The 16,377-nt window shown below is 46.4% G+C and overlaps 2 protein-coding genes across 2 annotated transcripts; one reads left to right on the top strand and one right to left on the bottom strand.

The window, feature by feature from the left end:
- The first annotated feature begins 3,097 nt into the window (after positions 1–3,097).
- On the top strand, positions 3,098–5,241 carry LOC119282540. The gene is made up of 4 exons (XM_037562735.1): positions 3,098–3,154; positions 3,241–3,386; positions 4,225–4,652; positions 4,930–5,241. Exons 1-4 carry the CDS (start codon positions 3,126–3,128, stop codon positions 5,035–5,037), a joined length of 711 nt encoding a protein of 236 aa, XP_037418632.1. The 5' UTR covers positions 3,098–3,125; the 3' UTR covers positions 5,038–5,241.
- Positions 5,242–6,565: 1,324 nt separating this feature from the next.
- LOC119280200 lies at positions 6,566–11,335 on the bottom strand. The gene is made up of 13 exons (XM_037561138.1): positions 11,255–11,335; positions 9,773–10,414; positions 9,422–9,688; positions 9,085–9,273; positions 8,155–8,274; positions 8,024–8,065; positions 7,852–7,947; positions 7,688–7,777; positions 7,486–7,602; positions 7,048–7,086; positions 6,915–6,965; positions 6,700–6,774; positions 6,566–6,604 (listed from the first exon to the last, which is right to left on the bottom strand). The coding sequence occupies exons 1-13, from the start codon at positions 11,333–11,335 to the stop codon at positions 6,566–6,568; spliced, it is 1,848 nt and encodes a 615-aa protein (XP_037417035.1).
- Between the last annotated feature and the right edge of the window lie 5,042 nt (positions 11,336–16,377).

Raw genomic sequence — 16,377 nt, 5'->3', positions numbered from 1 at the left:
CTGTAGAGCGTCTTTATAATCACCCAGTTACGTTATGACGTTTGATAGCACATAAGGTGTTCCTCCGGTATTCGGGAGTTGCATAATCTCATAGTCATAGGAACATGTATAAGTCATGAAAAAAGTAATAGCAATAAAACTAAACGATCATTATGCTAAGCTAACGTATGGGTCTTGTCCATCACATCATTCTCTAATAATGTGATCCCGTTCATCAAATGACAACACATGTCTATGGTCAGGAAACATAACCATCTTTGATCAAAGAGCTAGTCAAGTAGAGGCATACTAGGGACACTCTGTTTTGTCTATGTATTCACACATGTATCAAGTTTCCGGTTAATACAGTTCTAGCATGAATAATAGATATTGATCATGACATAAGAAAATATAAATAACAACTTTATTATTGCCTCTAGGGCATATTTCCTTCAATCACTTGCTACCTTGTTGTTTTTATTTTCCGATTACAGAAACCTATATCTACCATCCATACTAAACTTGTATCACCGTTTCTTCGCCGAACTAGTGCACCCATACAATTTGCCATTGTATTGGGTGTGTTGGGGACGCAAGAGATTTCTTGTATTTTATTGCAGGGTTGTTTGAGAGAGACCATGTTCATCCTACACCTCACAGGGATTGATAAATCTTAGGTCATCCACTTGAGGGAAAATTGCTACTATCCTACAAAACTCTGCACTTGGAGGCCCAACACGAGTCTACAAAAATAAGTTGTGTAGTAGACATCAAGCTCTTGTTGGCGCCGTTGCCGGGGAGGTGAGTGCTTGAAGGTACTTCGTTAGTGCCCATTGCTCGTCGACGCACCGCCGGCGATGTCGCCTGCCCGCCCCGCCCGGTGTACAGCTCCAGCCGCTCCGCTCTTTCAAGTACGCGGCCCACCACCACTCTCTGCTCCGGAACTGGTACCCGGCCTCCGTTCGTTCCTCGTGCCCGTGCAAGCGCTGGCGCACACGAGGACGCCTGAGTCCAAGGCACAAGTAGCCCGGAGCGAGCGACAGTGGGCGAGGGAGAGGGCAGCGGCGGGCGAGGTGCTTACCGCGCGCTGATCGATCCTGAGGCCACGCTCCTCACAAGGGCAGAGACGATGCGCGGCGCCTCCGCCGCAAGAATACCAAGGCACTCTTACTAGCCATCAAGTTGCCGAAGCACGAGGCAAACAAGGAGGCGGCGGCTAAGGCGAAGGCGGCCCACCATGCGAAGGAGCAGCCGCCTACTCCTTAGGCTTGCGGGCCAAAGGTGTAGCTCTAACTCCGACCTGACGGGCGGCTCCACCTCCACCTCCGACGACGCCTACATGGTGGAGGGGCACAGGCGTGCCGACGACCGGAAGGGGAAGGGACGGGCGAGGAAATGGTGATTTCCTCCGCCCTTCCCCGTTTATTTATGTTTCATTTTTGTTTTCCCTCCATCCGAAAATACTTATCATTGAAATGTATCTAGATGTATTTTAGTTCTACATACATCAATTTTCATCCATTTTGATGACAAGTAATTCCGGACGGAGGGAGTAGTATTGCATTTGCAGTGTCCGACAATGAACTAGTACGAACTATGGTCCTTTTGTCCGGCGGTGCAATGGTGATCCGGCATGTTGATGGTGCTTATACATAGCGTTGCACAGGTTTGGGGTTCGGATACGAGGGACGTGGATGAGGAGGAAGCTAAAATATGATGTGGCCTAATGATTTAGCAAAACCGTTTGAAATTGGAACGAGAGGGCGGAGACCGGTCAATAGACCAAATTAATGGTATTTCCCTAAAGAGGCCTGTGTGACCGGAAACTCTTTTTCTCCGGCCGCGTCTGCAGCCCCACCTCAATGGCGACCGCCACCAACCCTCATCTCGCGCCCCCGCCGCCGGATCTGGCAATAGGTAAACTACTACTTGTTCTTGCTTTCTTGCAGTATTTGCGACCCGCTGCCGTGGATCATCACCGGCCGCGAACACCGTTGCGCCATGGCCGAGCAGCGCGCGGCAAGGGGCTGCAGCCTGCAGGGTACGAGAGGCGAGGTTGAACATGTGACTGGCGGCGGGCCTTGGCAACATTGTCTCTTCTCGTTCTCGAACGCCGCCGGCGATTACCTAAAGTTGTCGTCTTTATTACGGCCCTGGTCATTAGCGATTTCTCGCGCCGGTCTCATGTGGTGGGAACCGGCGGCGATTTTCTCGCCTAAAGTTGTCGACTTTACGACCCCGGCCATTAGCAACTGCTCCGGCCTCGCCGCGCGCCGAGTTTGGACCGAGCGTCATGTCAAATCGGCTGTCTGTCGTCTCGTCTACAGAGCAGCAAGGGGGCTTGAGCGTCATGTCAAATCGGCTGTCTGTCGTCTCGTCTACAGAGCAGTAAGGGGGCTTGAGCTCCATGTCCAACAGTTTAGCTCTACTAGTGTTGTATTGCTACTTTTACGACTAGTATAAACTGGGTACTCTGCTCTCTCACGAGTGCAGAGGAGAAACACACTCACATCACTACAGTTTAGATGAAGGCGTCCATATAAAGATCAGTGGGATTATTTTTGGCATTATCTTGTTGAAATTGATTCAATTTCCTGCTACTAGGTCAGCAAATTTATCGTGAATTTTGACGTTGTATATGTTTGTTGTTATGTATGTATGTATGTATAAAATGAAGTAAAACTCTAGTAATACTGATGCCCCAAGATCTAAGTGCCCTTTGTTAATTTACTGCACTCTATTAGCTAGAACAGCTGAATGCTAAATTAATCAATTCACTTTGTTTTACTTTTACATTAGTTCAAGTCATTAAGGATTTTTATCGCAATTCGAGGACAATCAAAGAGAACATTATATTGGTAGGCTATGATGAGAAGCCTATGGATTTCGACAACAGTGAAATGAAGTTCCTCAAGTGCTCGTACAAAGTTGGCCCCAATCAATTCAACAGGTTTATCAAGAGGGGTGCTGCAAGTTCCAAGGATTGGGCTTCAGACTACCATTTTGTCAGAGCTTTGGCGCATCCTGCTGCTATCCAAGTTGAAAATTACGTCAAATCAGAGTGTGTGATCATCTCTGAAGTGGATGGGTCCTTCAGCAAATGGTTGAACAAGAGGGAACCCATAGAACTGTTCGCTGATGGCACCATGCTGCCCATCCTCAGAAATATGATCATGTATGTTTTGCTTTACACTCTGCAACATATATATGCCCTCTGTTTTTTCACACAGTTTTTAACTTTCTTCTTGTTGTCCTATGTAGCCAACTTGCAAGTCTGGTGGAAAGTATTCTTGCTAAGCGCAAGTATCCCCGAGGTACCGTTGCAAAGGAAGAATTCTCAATGAAAGAGCTCTACATCAAGCTGCTTCCTGATAAGACACCTAAGCTGCAGGTGTTGATACTTAAGGGTAAGTCCTTAAAACAGAAAACTCCCTATATGCGTGGATGTTTGATACCTGAGTTCACTACATATTAAAATAAACATAAAAGTTTGGTTTTCAGGTTTTGAATAGATAGATATAGGATGACACAATTTGCTCATGTGCGCCTCGTTACGAAAAGTCATCGATTTATGTTTGAAACAACTCTAAGATGTAAACTTGAATATTTTGTGCTACGCAAAACAATTAAATTGGTGCGTGCGACCTAAACGATGGATAGTATGATAGCTATTCAAAACATGCGCATTTTGCTCTTTTTGTTAGGATACATATGTTCATTTTGATACTAGGCTTGCAGCAGCCTCTGTAACAAAGCTTTGCTGACATTGGCCTTTTGTAGGACACATATGGTCATGTTTTAGCACCAAATTGTGTACAAGTATATTTTTGTAGTATTGCCACAATCCATGTTTTTCTACAGTTCCTGCACAGTTCTTGTAGTAGAAAAGGTGTGGGGAAATTACTGGAGTAGATCCAAATAGGTGCAGATGTGCATTTTCCATGTGCAAGTACTGTATTGGGTTTGTACAGGTAAATGTTAGTCCTGTGCGGAGAAAGACAAGGATGAACAGATAAAGCCAGTAACTACAAGTTGTTTGCACACGACATAAACCTGTATATATTTGCACAAAAATTGGTAATGTGCATATAAATTGGGTTTGTTACAATGCAAAAGAAAAGAAAACCTATGTGGGTGCAGGGTTTGTTCAAGTGCCCTTTTTCTTAAAATATAGGAGTGTTGTGCAATGATACAAGTGCTAGCAAAGTTCATTTTGCTTTATTTATTTTTTTTGGTTTATTGTAGTTGAAAACAGGATTCCAGCTCAGGTGGTGAAGACTTGGACAACTGTAAGGGAGATTGCTACAGAGTGCTTTGAACGCCATAATGTCAATCCAAACCAGGGAAGTAGAGACTTCATCTCTTGTATTGGGATTCTGACAAAAAATGTCCAAGCTCTTTTGGAGGGCCACCCGGACCAGTGGGACAATACGAAGAAAGGTGGGTTTCTCATGGAATCCTACGCGTACTCCCAGCAAGTGTCTGGTAGGATCAACAAGTCTGAATTGAGGTGGCCTGTGGAAGATGATGGAAGAACTCCGTGGTTGCTGTCGCAGTTAATTCTTCGGGGTCGAGAGAAGAAGGTGATGTATGACAAGGACTTTCCGAATGACTGTGTGAAACTATGCAGGCACAGCTACAAGCACTTCAAAAAATTGCCAAACAATATTAAGGTGAGCGAGCGATTTAAGTTGTTATTCATGTGTCTGTGCCTCTGTATTCATTTAAATTGAAATATTTACAGTGTTAACTACTCCCTCTGTAAAGAAATATAAGAGCATTTAGATCACTATTTTAGTGATCTAAACACTCTTATATTTCCTTACGGAGGGAGTATATACTATCCAAATGGTGAACAAAGTCCTCTTTAAGTTGAAGTAGGAGCTTGAGTGACAAGATATTGGATATTAATAATTCAGTTGGATGTTGTTTTGTTAAACGTACCTACAGGCTAGTCTTGGAGGGAGTACAGATGGACTGATACATCAGATTGAAGTTTGGTCGCCTCGTATCTGGCACATCTTATATGTGGCACTTCACAAGCCCGGGTCAGGATAGGTTGACATGTGTATTTGTGCTTGTTGGGCTGTCCAAGTCCATGTACTACTCTAGTGATTTAGACGCTAGCTCTTATATTTCTTTCCAGAGGGAGTACTTCAGTGACATGGCATGATCGCGGCATACCATGATCGCGGTAATTAAGCCTCAAGTATGTATATTGTGCTGTATTCAGAGGTGCAGCGTTGTGGATACAAGGTTTAAAAAAACAGGGGCAAAAGATTTACCTCATGCATTAATTAAGCATCGCTGTATTTGGGTGTCTGTATTCGACGCCTACGTATTTTGAATTGGTTTGAGTTCCAACTCAGCGAGGAAACTGTCATAGACATGAATATGAATTTGGTCGTCTGGGTGTCAGTTGAGTTGGCTCACGGAATCCTACTCAGATTTCAGTACGGAATCATGTTTGGATGTCAAACTATGGAATTGCATGGCAACATTAGTATAGACATCAAACCACAAGTTATATAATGTGTGACTATATTTGGATGATTGTATGGCAACAAAATTCATCAAATATCATGGAAATCCAAGACAACATCACATAATATTGACGGAAAAAACAAATAAAAAATAGTTTACAGCAACAAAGCAGAACATGTATAGTTTAAATAGGTGTTCCATAGTTCCACATATAACTAGGATTAGCAAAATTTGCATAGAAAATTACAAAAACAGAGAACAAAGCTAATTGCTTGCTGGGAAGAGGATGAGAGGCAGGGAATGAGAGCTTGCATGCCCGACAAAGAGGAGTAGAGATAGTGAAGGGGAAGAAGAGGGGCGTTGGAGCATGGGAGGAGATGGGGTGCACACAAGGCAGATGAGGAGGGGCGTCGGAGCATGGGAGGGATGTCGGAGCTCGGGCAGAAGAGAAGGACTGGTCGGGGAGGCATAGTGGTGGCGGACGGCTGGGCCAAGGCCATGGCGGCCACGGGCAAAGAAGGGGGAGGAGTAGGGCCGGCAAGGTGGGCCACCGCACGGGAAGAGTGGAGGACCAGCGGGGCGGACGGCTGCCGGAGTACGGGAGGAGGAGGACGGCCGCGAGGGAAGCTACTTGGGCGTCGTCGTCGCTTCCCTGGGCGCTGCTTCTGTTTCCTCTCACATGGGTGAGGGTCATGCGGGCGAGGGAATAGATAGCATTGAATCGTTTTCTTTTGCGGGGGAGGCTGATTCCAGCGAAATCGGAGGGGCTAGCCTCTATATCATGGGAGGGCTCTTTCCATACAAGAGATTCAGCGCCTGTATCGAAAAGATTTCAGACTATTGTTTCCAGTTACAACCCAAACAGCTGAATCTGTATTTTTGGAATACCAAATCCATTACCAGGATCAAATACAGACATACAAACGGGGTGCAAGAGAGTTGGCTGGTTAATTAACGGAAAACCAGACTATAACTATCACAAACCAATAATCCGTGATTTCAGACTGCTAGGCTGTTTACATACATCATGTCTCGCTCTGTCATACAGTATGAGATAACAGCTCATTTCAGGCCAAAAGGACAACTCTAGTCTTTCCCTTACTCAGAACTCGAAGGGTCTTTCCCATAGAACAACTCCACCCTGCAAAGTGCGCGCACATAAGTTTCTGTTTTTTTTTCCCTTAATTCTCGGGATGCAACCTTATACTCTGACAATAAATAGAGTTATTAGCATACCTCTTTGTCCAACTTCAGCTTATCTGCTAAATCCAACTTCTTCTGAGCGTACTGTGCCATGTTCATTGCTTTATGCTGAACAAGAGAACCATATATATTAAAACGACAATCATGACCACATATAAATTTATATAAAAACAACAATCATGACCACATATAAATTCATAGAGGATTTTTTTCTCAAAACAAAAAAAGAGGATTCATCAAGACAATACCATACTGAGAGATACCGTCATAAACACAACCCGAGCTTTATCCTCATCGGTCTACACAAAGGCCATATCAATATCAGCAACATATTGCAGCTAAATATGTATCACCATGTCAAATCTACAGTACCCTACTTACCTTCGCATCAATGCCACCCTCTCGGACAACGTAGTGCATCTGGAAAGATAAACAGATGAAATTAGACATTGGCAATATGTTGCATATTTCTTTTTGACAACATAAATTCACAGTATTGCAAGGAGAATTACCAGAATTCAGAAGGATGTGTATGCATGTCATAACACAGAATCGTTCTTGTCCAGTTAAGAGAAGAAAAAAAATCAGAACTAGTTTACTCAGCCAAGCATGCTTAGCATATGGAACACATGTTTCAGCACTTTTACTATATCATATTTCATGGCTAGTGAGGACTAGAATTGAAAAGTGAAGCATGAACCCGAGGAAAATTCATTATAGGGTAGTAAGCACTCAGATCATGCAACTAGACAGAAAAAAAGAGAAAATAACAGGCAATACAAATCTGCACAACAGCCCCAAATTAAGACATCAACTTACGTATTCTTTTATTGTTGCAATGACAGGAACCCCTTTCAGTTCACCATCTAGTCTCCTTTTGTGTACATCGAACTTGTCCATTTCATATACTTCCTTCACAGCTTCCATGTAACTTAACTGACATATTTGTGAAGCCGTAAGAACTACGAATAATCACAAAGCATGTCTATTACACAAATGTTTGATGTAGTAGGATAACAACATTTTTCTTAGCGACACGCCTCCAGATCTCAAAATAGAGAAGACCTATGTCCTTGAGGGACGCATCCTTATCCATCTCAAGAATGTACTCCTGAATCAAATTGACCAGATTGTGAGTAATACCAGCGATCAACACCTCAATTAGCAAAAGACAAGATATCTTACATTATAAGCAAAAGCAGCTAAACGAACAGTCATATGAGGAATGCCAGTTGCAATCTTCAATGCTTGCCTCCATGCTCTAGTATCCTTGTCTATCCACTGAAGTGAAAAGAAGTTAATCATCATGTGTATGTATATGGACTAATTTCGTGATTTCCTGGGGGGGCATACTTACATCCTTCATCCTGCGGTCCAGATGCAAATACTCTGTAATCCACTGTTGCAAGATAGAAGTGTATCACTTTAAAAACGATCCAGCCACTCATAGTATTTTTAATTCCAACAGCTTGATCACATAATGCATACCTTGATTTTCTCTGAAATTTCTGCATAGTACTTGACATAAACATCATCAATTTTATATGTATGATAACATGAGCGGTACTCGTCGTGATAGCGGTACAGGTTCCGACCGCTATAAGGCAGCTACAAAAAAAAGAACAAGAATTAGATGAAACGTCAGAAAAGAAACAAAAGTCCCACAATGGCTACATTGAAGTGAGATGACATACTTTTGTCTACAGAAGTAACTGACTAAGGATCCACATTTTTTCCTAGTAAAGTCAGGCTTGCTAGAAATAGTACCATATATAATCAAGTGATCTTTAACAAGTCAATCCACTGAGACACCGTCATGATATAACTCAGAAGCAATTCAAACGTCAACTAATGTCAGCAGCCAAAGTTACAAGCACGAAATCAAAGAGATAAGAAGTTTGAAGATAGCAATGTTTGTGAAAACACACAAGGTAATAGAAATCATGCTATTTTTATTATCTAATACCGAACCTCAGCTTTAAAACCAAGGCAATCAAGGAGGTTCAAGAACCAAGTGGGATACACTTCCTAGCACTTCACTCCGAGTTAAGGTTACATATGAAATGGCTAAGAAACAACCAATTTTAAGGGGTCACTCATTAAAATCACACCTAGACTTGTCCGAAGTTTGAATGAACACAAAAAACTGGCAAACCTTTTCAAATCCAACATCGCAAGTACTATCATCCATGTTAAGAATAAGCTGTTCGAAAACAGTTTCAACTCGTACCACAAACCCATGGCTCAATTTTTTATACTAACGTTGCAGCTGTGGTTGGGGTCGATGAAGCAAAATGAACTACCTCATTGATTGCTGAATTTTGCGGTGTGTGTTGAAATGGTTTCTGAACACCTATGATTATGATAACCAAGGTAGTCAACTGGATGACTAGATGTTGATATAGACAGTACACTTACAAAATTACGAGGGGCAATCCGTTGGTAGTCATTCAATCCAGCTTTATAGGTGTCATCAGGGTGTACGAACCACTCAAAACTTTCATCCTCCTCTAACCGCTTAAAGTACAACTCCTCACCAAGTTCATCATCAGTGTATTCTTCTGGTTCCTTAAGCTCAAGTTCACGCGCGCACTCCGGCTTCAAAGCCTACACACAGATGATGAAAACATGAGATAAAATCATCCACACATATCAAACCAGAGGGCTGGATTTGCTACTATGGCACACAAGTACAAATTTTAAGACATACGTGAATTGAAGTGAGCGGTGACTGATTGATACAGCATGTAGGTACCTTGTAATAAGCGATGCGAAGGCGTGCAAGGCGCGCTTCTATCTTGTCTTCTTCCTCCCATGTAATATAAAGTGGCAGGTCAGTACAAGGAAGAGGAATGTTGGAACGCAAACGTTGGGCAAAACGGGTTTCGTCCTCCTCGCTGATGAGGAAGTCTGGCCCGAAGCAATCCTGGCTTGTTTCTTGTGCTGAATCTGTTTTGGGCAGCAGCTCCATGTCTGTCGCATGAAGAAAAGGATCTTGACCCCCTAGGATGGTGTCCTCCATGTCCCCATGGTCTTCCTCCCTGATAAGGACGTCCGGCCCGAAGATTTCTTCTTGTGCCGAATCTGTTCTGAGCAGCAGCACCATGTCTGTCGCGTGAGAAATCGGATCTTGGCACCCTTGGATGGTGCCCTCCATGTCTCCATGGTCTTCCTCGCTGATAAAGGAGTCCGGCCCGTAGCTTTCTTCTTGTGCCGAATCTGTTCTGAGCAGCAGCTCCATGTCTGTCGCACGAGGAATCCGATCTTGGGCCCCTTGGATGGTGTCCTCCATGTCTGTGGCATGAGAAATTGGGTCTCCATGGTCTTGGTCTTGGGCAGTGGCAGGAGCATCGGAAGATGATGGGGGCAGGTGCTTGCGGCGCCTCTTCTCCCCTGTCCACGCCTTGTTTGCCTCATCTCCATCATCGGCCAGTTGGCCAATCTGGACGGGCAGCATCTCGATCGAACGATATGACGGCGAGGCGAGCTGGGCGGCAGCGTCGTTCTGCTGGTGTAGGGGACGTGGCGGGAGGCGACTGTACCCAGCAGAGGACGGGGTCGGGTGGGTGGGAGGCAGCGGCGGCGGGAGGTGGGTGGCGACGGCGACAGCGACGGCAGCGGCGTGAAACCCTAGGCACTTGTCGAGACGGTAGGTGGCAGAGGACGTGGTCGGGGTTCGGGGAGGGGCGGCGGTGGGCGTCGGCGGTGGGAGGCGGGCGGCGGCGGCGGGCGGTGGCGGCGTGAAACCCTAGGTAGCCACTTGTCGAGAGATTGAAGGGAGAAGCAGAGCGTGCGGGCTCTTGTGTGTTTGGGGGCACTGGGCACTCGGTGGCAGGCCAACGTAAATTTGCTGCAAATCGAAGGGCTTTCTAAACGGAATGTTTTTCATCTCTAGCACAAATTCAGTGGAATATTTAGAGCATCTCCAGCCGTTGCCCCCCAGGAGGCGCTAAAAATCGCCCCTGGGGGCGCACCGGCGCTAAACCGCGCGCTGGGGGCGTGATGCCCCCCAGTCGCGGCGCCCATGTATTTTTTGAAAATTTTAAACACGGCACAAGCACGGCGTAAATTCAACGCAAACTTCGGTGAGTTCGTTCAAATTTAAATATATTTTACAAAAAAGGAAAAAAACTACTAGGCTGCTCCTCCCCGTCTCCCTCGCCGCTTCTTGCCGCCCGCCGCCCGCCCTTGCAGTTCTACATGCCGAGGAGGCTGTAGAACCGCGTGTCGTCGTCGTTGCCGCCGCCGTCCCTGCTGCATCCCTTCCCCGGTTGGCGCGGCAGGGTTGGACGGTCCGGGGGCGTCCTCGTCGTCGTCGCTGTCAAGGATCACGACGTCGTGCTCGTCCTCACGCCCACGTTTGCGGGCTTCTATCTCCTCCAGGGCCCGGCGCTGCCGGACCATCTCGTCGCGGAGGTAGTCGTCCCGCGCCCACTGTAGGGCGTCCTCGTCGGAGAAGCCGCGCCAGGCTATCTCCTCGTACTCCGCGGGGAGGCCGGGCTCCGGCTTGGGCTCGACGAGGATGAAGCAGCCAGAGGGGGGTGGAGTCGCCAATGCGGACGCCGGAGCTGCGGGTGTGCCCGCTGACAGGCGTGTCCTGGGGTTCCGGCTTGACGGGGCAGAGATAGGGAGAGCCGGACGAGGAGGAGGACGCCTCGGGCCGCTCCATGCACCACGGCGTCCACGAGCTCCCACGTCGGCGAGAGAAGGACGGGGGAGCGGGGTACTCGAGGCGCGGCGTGTTGCCGCCCTCGATGTACTTGAGGACGGCCTCCAGCGTGCGGCCGGCACACCCCACCACCGGCGCCGCCCCTCGGAGTTGAGCCTGCCGGAGGGTACGACGCCGTTTGTCGCCTCGAGCTGTTCGGCGTGGCGGCGGCGAAAGTAGGGCTCCCAGAGCGGGCTGTCGGGGGTGTACCGCGGGCCTTTCCTCGCCGCCCGCGGCAGGGACGCGCGGATACGTGCGATCTCCGCACGCCGCGCCGCCCCGGTGGGTGGTGGTGGCACCGGCATGCCGGCGGAGCTGATCCTCCACGACCCGGGCACCCGCATGTCCGGCGGGACCGGGTACTCGGCCTCGAAAAGGAGGCGAGCCTCGTCCTCAGGAAGATGGCAGCGGCCGAAGCCGTTCGCCGCCGCGCCGTCGCTTGGGAAGCGCTCGGCCATTCTTTTGAACTGACGACGGGACGAGGGGAGGGAGGAAGGGGAGAAATGGCGCCTCGGCGGTGGAGGTGCGTGTCTCCGGCGCGCTGGGGTCGGCTTATATAGGCGGAGGCGCCCGTGGCCGCCGCGTTACGCGTGGCGGGCGAGGGGACGCACGTCGCCCGGCCTTCACTGCGCCGCCCGTGAGACATCAATGGAGGCCGACCGGCGCGGCAGCGCGCGCAGCTTTGGCATTGATTCGCCGCGGGAAACGAGGCAATGAGGACGACGAAGCGGCGAGAAGAGAGGCGAGTCACTGGCAAGGAGGGCCCGCGGCTCTTCCGCGCCAAAAAAGATTCGCCCGGCGCCCCCGAGCGCCCCGGGTTCGGGTTGGGTCCGCCGGCGCCAATTTCGGCCCGAGCCGGCGAAAACTGGGTCCTTAGGGACGCGACTGGGCCGATTTTTTGGCGCCGGCGGCCGAAAAATCGTCTGGGGGCCTTGTTGGGAGCGTGGCTGAAGATGCTCTTAGAGGGCAGTGTTATGCGTCCGCTAGATGATAAACCGACTGAACCGACCGGCTCGGCAGTCGTAAACAGCCGTCCGATCAACCGCCTAGCCAACCGAGGACCTTTACAACAGCTAGCTTGTTGCGCTCGGGGGCTATGCAACAAGGCCCTTGTTGCAAAGATCTGTCGAGACAGCACCGCTGCCCCGCCATGGCCTGAGCGCCGGAGTTGCCGTGCCTCCTTCGACCCAACACCTCGAGCAGTTGTCTCCACTCCGGCACGACGGTGACAAGCTCTCGCACCGGGCACACCTACGGCGATTTCTGCAACCGAAGCTATGTTTCTGAAACAACATCGTGTTTGTGATGCTTGGCCTCGTACGCTTTCTAATGCTGGCCGCTCCTCCGGCTCTGCAAGCGGGGCTATGTTTTTAAAATAAGAACCATGTTGCAGAAGAAATTTTCTTCATCGTCGGTATTTTTTTCATGAAATCGGACCTTTGTTGTTGAAACCTCTGAAAGCAATATGCTTGTCGCAAAAAAAAATGACTCCATGGGACTTGTGGCTAGCGTGAGCACTCAATCAAGATCGCTTCGGCGGCTAATCAGGCGGCGAACGCTGCGTGTCCCTTTGCCGGTTGAAAGACATTGTTTTCCATATTTAGGAGCGTCCATATATCTATATCTATATCTACTAGCAAAACGGCTCATGCGTTGCAATGAGAGAAAAAAATTATAATCTTCAATGGCCATGAACACGTTTCGCTGCATCACCGAAATATATTATAACTCCCAATTTTGTGAAACCCTGAATAATTTTTGAAACTCGTAAACATTTTCACAGATTTTCAAACATTTTCTTAAATCATGAATACTTTTTTAATTTATGAACATTTTATACAATCTTCAAACATTTTTTCAAAAAATGAACATTTTTCAAAACAATTTTCTTGAATAAGCGAACATTTCTATAATTGACGATCATTTTTTTGGAAATTGGTGAAACAATTTTTGAAATTCATGAACAGTTTTTGAAATGCATGATCATTTACTGAATCATGAATAATTTATGAATCAATAAACTATTTTGGCATGGACAGTTTATGAATTTTCAGGATATTTTAAATTCATGAACATTTTTTGAATTGGCGAAATTTTGTTTAGTTTCATTAAGATTTTCTGATACACGAACATTTTAAAAAAGCATGAACATTTTTTATTTTCTGAAGATTTTTTGAATAGGCAAACATTTTTTAAAAATCGTGAACATTTTCCGAATCCACAAATATTTATGAATTATTAAAAAAAATTATAAATTCTCATTTAATAAAAAATCGGAACTTTTTTAAGTCCCAGATTATTTAAAATAGAAAAAAGGATGACAAAAAAGCAAAACGAAAAATAACATAGGAAATTCAAGAAACAGGCCGTCCGGACATGGGCCGGCCCAAACTGGCGCGTTGTGTCTTCTCCCAACGCGCAGAGCATGGTATATGAATGTTCCTATTGCATGGGCCGGCCCAGCCAGGGATTCCCTGTGTGACCCATTTTAATCACTTATAGGTGACATTGATGGGTAATATTTTACAGATTTGGGGGCAATTTCGGTAACGTATAATAAAGGGACTATTGCTTCTGGCGGTACGTCATGAAAATATCCCTGAAGTTGCCACGAATTACCCTCTATGCCACACATCAATAAAAAAAATCTCAGAAAAGATGTGTAGGTTTCAAATATCGAGAAAGCTAAATTTCTGCCGACTGGTCGTTAGCGACAGGCACACACGCTTTCATCATCGTCGGTCGTTGGCTCATTTTTTCAAAGAAAATACGCCAACAGGAATCGAACCCTGTACCTGCAGACGCGCTTTTGAGTTTGACTGTACCTGGTGACCATCTCAGCCAACCACATGTTCTATTTGGAACTGGGCTAATACATTAGATATGCGATTACTGCGTGTAGGCCACTGCTATGGTGCAGCCCTCCATTTGTTTTTCTTTTGTTAGGAATTGGTACTACTTGGATTTTGTTATACTTCTATAGAGAATGCATTCCCGGTTTTTCTTTCACTCATGAATCATTTTGTGGTTCACTTCTTATGGAAGTAGGCATCCCCGCGAGCACTCCGATTATGCCGAGAACAATGTTGGTGATGGGATCAAAGAGGATTCTACATGAGTTGCACTTGGACAGGTGGGAGATGTTGGCAAAGGAAAGGTGGCGCGTCGTATCATGGTAGAATCCAAGCAAATCTCTACTCCTAATGGAGCAGTTGGTAGTCTCCGCCGGTCAATTTTCGTCCCACCACTTTTGTCCGGTTTTTTTCGTAGGTTAACCGTCATAGATTTTTTTCGTCGCCTCCCCCACTTCATCGGTATTTTCACTTCACCCTCTCACACAACGAAAAAAACTGAACGGATCAGAACTTTCCATACCGACGCAAATTATTTAGTAATGTCTTTATGTAAAAGAATCAATCACAATCAATCTCTAAAGATCAAATCTAAATTAATTAATCTTCATAACGTTTGTTTCCTTCCGAATCACGTCCATAACTTTCCTTCCTTGTTTGGGCAGAAACTGTTTGGTAGCAGAGATTAGGAAGCTTCCTATGAGTGTAGTAATAGGAAGTATTCTTTTTCTTGATGATTCATTTTCATGCATGATGATAGTAAATTAGGCCAACATTCACCACTATTTATCAACGTCATCAATCGTATCCATTCCTACCAGTTTTAAGGGAATCTGCTCGCTATGTCTTTTTTAAGGGGATCCGCTCGCTAAGTCGTCGTCGCACGTTATTTTCACAAGCAATTCCCCTAAAAAACACAGCGTCCTACCTCGACTTCCCTACCTGGACGCCGCCGCCGCCGCCCACCGATCTCGCCGCCTCCCGGCGATCCCCTCCTCCCTCCCGCAGCTCGAACGACCCACTTTTTTGGCCACAAGCACCGCCTACCTCTTCGCCCATGCGTCACCCCTCCTCTTCACCATAGCCACGAGCACCATCCGAGGCGGAGCCGCGACGCCTCCACAGATGCGGCGGAGACACCATATCCAGTAGAGACGGCGGTGTAAATCTTCTACTCTGCTCCTTCCCCTGGTTACCGGCCTGCTCCACGCCCCTCTCTGCTTTGTGTGGATCTGCTCATGTGCAACAGTGAACTTTATTTAGGTAGAACTATTCTTCTAGGACTTTTTTTTGTTACTTACAAATTGACTTTTTGAGCCAATGCTTACAGCATGAAGTATTACCTAGAGTTCCTTAATTAATCTGCTTGTCCATCGTTTCATTTGGTTCAATTACTATCAACAAGAACGCATTGTGAAACCGTTAGCTTATGAATGTGTGCTCTTCCTGCAATAATAACATTTGCAATGTAAGGGCCGAGGCCCACCCATGGATCAGGATGATGTGCACCACGTGGGAAGTAAAACTAATATGGCCTAAGTGGATAATGAAATATCCAAAGATACACTTGACTGGATCAATTTTTTTTGCTGTAATTGTTCCTCATGATGCACAGATGTAGATGCTATATTTTTAAAATTTCAAATCACATATGCATGCCAATGTGATTCTTATCCTTCTCATTTGTGTTCCCATCAATCCATCCATGCACCGAACCGATTTTTTTTACTCTATTCAGGTTGCAATTACGAACAAGTAGCATATGTATGCACCGAACTACTTCCATAAGACAGTGAAATACTTCTTACTCGCATGAGTGGAATTTTGGAATAGAGAAAGAACATACAACAGAGATCACGTAATTAATTGATTACATAAACCGAGATCACGTAAAACAAGTTTGATAGGTCCGTTGCATCGCATGGGCATTTTTGCTATATGTACTAACAGGTTCTATTTATTTCCTTTGATCGGTCAATACTCCTATGTCCTATGTAGGTAAGAAGGAAAGAAAACCTAACGGTACAGCCGGCAGAACAGTCAACGGTGAGCTTCATCGCCGCGTACGCGTCGTAGTACCTGGCCATCACCGGCTGGGGCATCGAGGACTTAACGCTGGTGAAGAAGGCGTGGGTATTGGTAGAGCTCCAA

The sequence above is a fragment of the Triticum dicoccoides genome, chromosome 3B, assembly GCF_002162155.2.
Source record: "Triticum dicoccoides isolate Atlit2015 ecotype Zavitan chromosome 3B, WEW_v2.0, whole genome shotgun sequence".
NCBI classification, from domain to species: Eukaryota; Viridiplantae; Streptophyta; class Magnoliopsida; order Poales; family Poaceae; genus Triticum; species Triticum dicoccoides.
This window is presented reverse-complemented; position numbering and strand designations above follow the sequence as displayed.

Coding starts and splice junctions, on each gene's coding strand:
- LOC119282540 (XM_037562735.1), top strand. CDS start 3,126: ATGCTGCCCATCCTCAGAAATATGATCAT. Junction 3,155..3,240: donor ATCCTCAGAAATATGATCAT/GTATGTTTTGCT, acceptor TGTCCTATGTAG/CCAACTTGCAAGTCTGGTGG. Junction 3,387..4,224: donor GCAGGTGTTGATACTTAAGG/GTAAGTCCTTAA, acceptor GGTTTATTGTAG/TTGAAAACAGGATTCCAGCT.
- LOC119280200 (XM_037561138.1), bottom strand. CDS start 11,335: ATGGAGCGGCCCGAGGCGTCCTCCTCCTCGTCCGGCTCTCCCTATCTC. Junction 7,603..7,687: donor GGCGTGTCGCTAAGAAAAAT/GTTGTTATCCTA, acceptor CAAATATGTCAG/TTAAGTTACATGGAAGCTGT. Junction 6,775..6,914: donor TGACGGTATCTCTCAGTATG/GTATTGTCTTGA, acceptor TCTCTTGTTCAG/CATAAAGCAATGAACATGGC.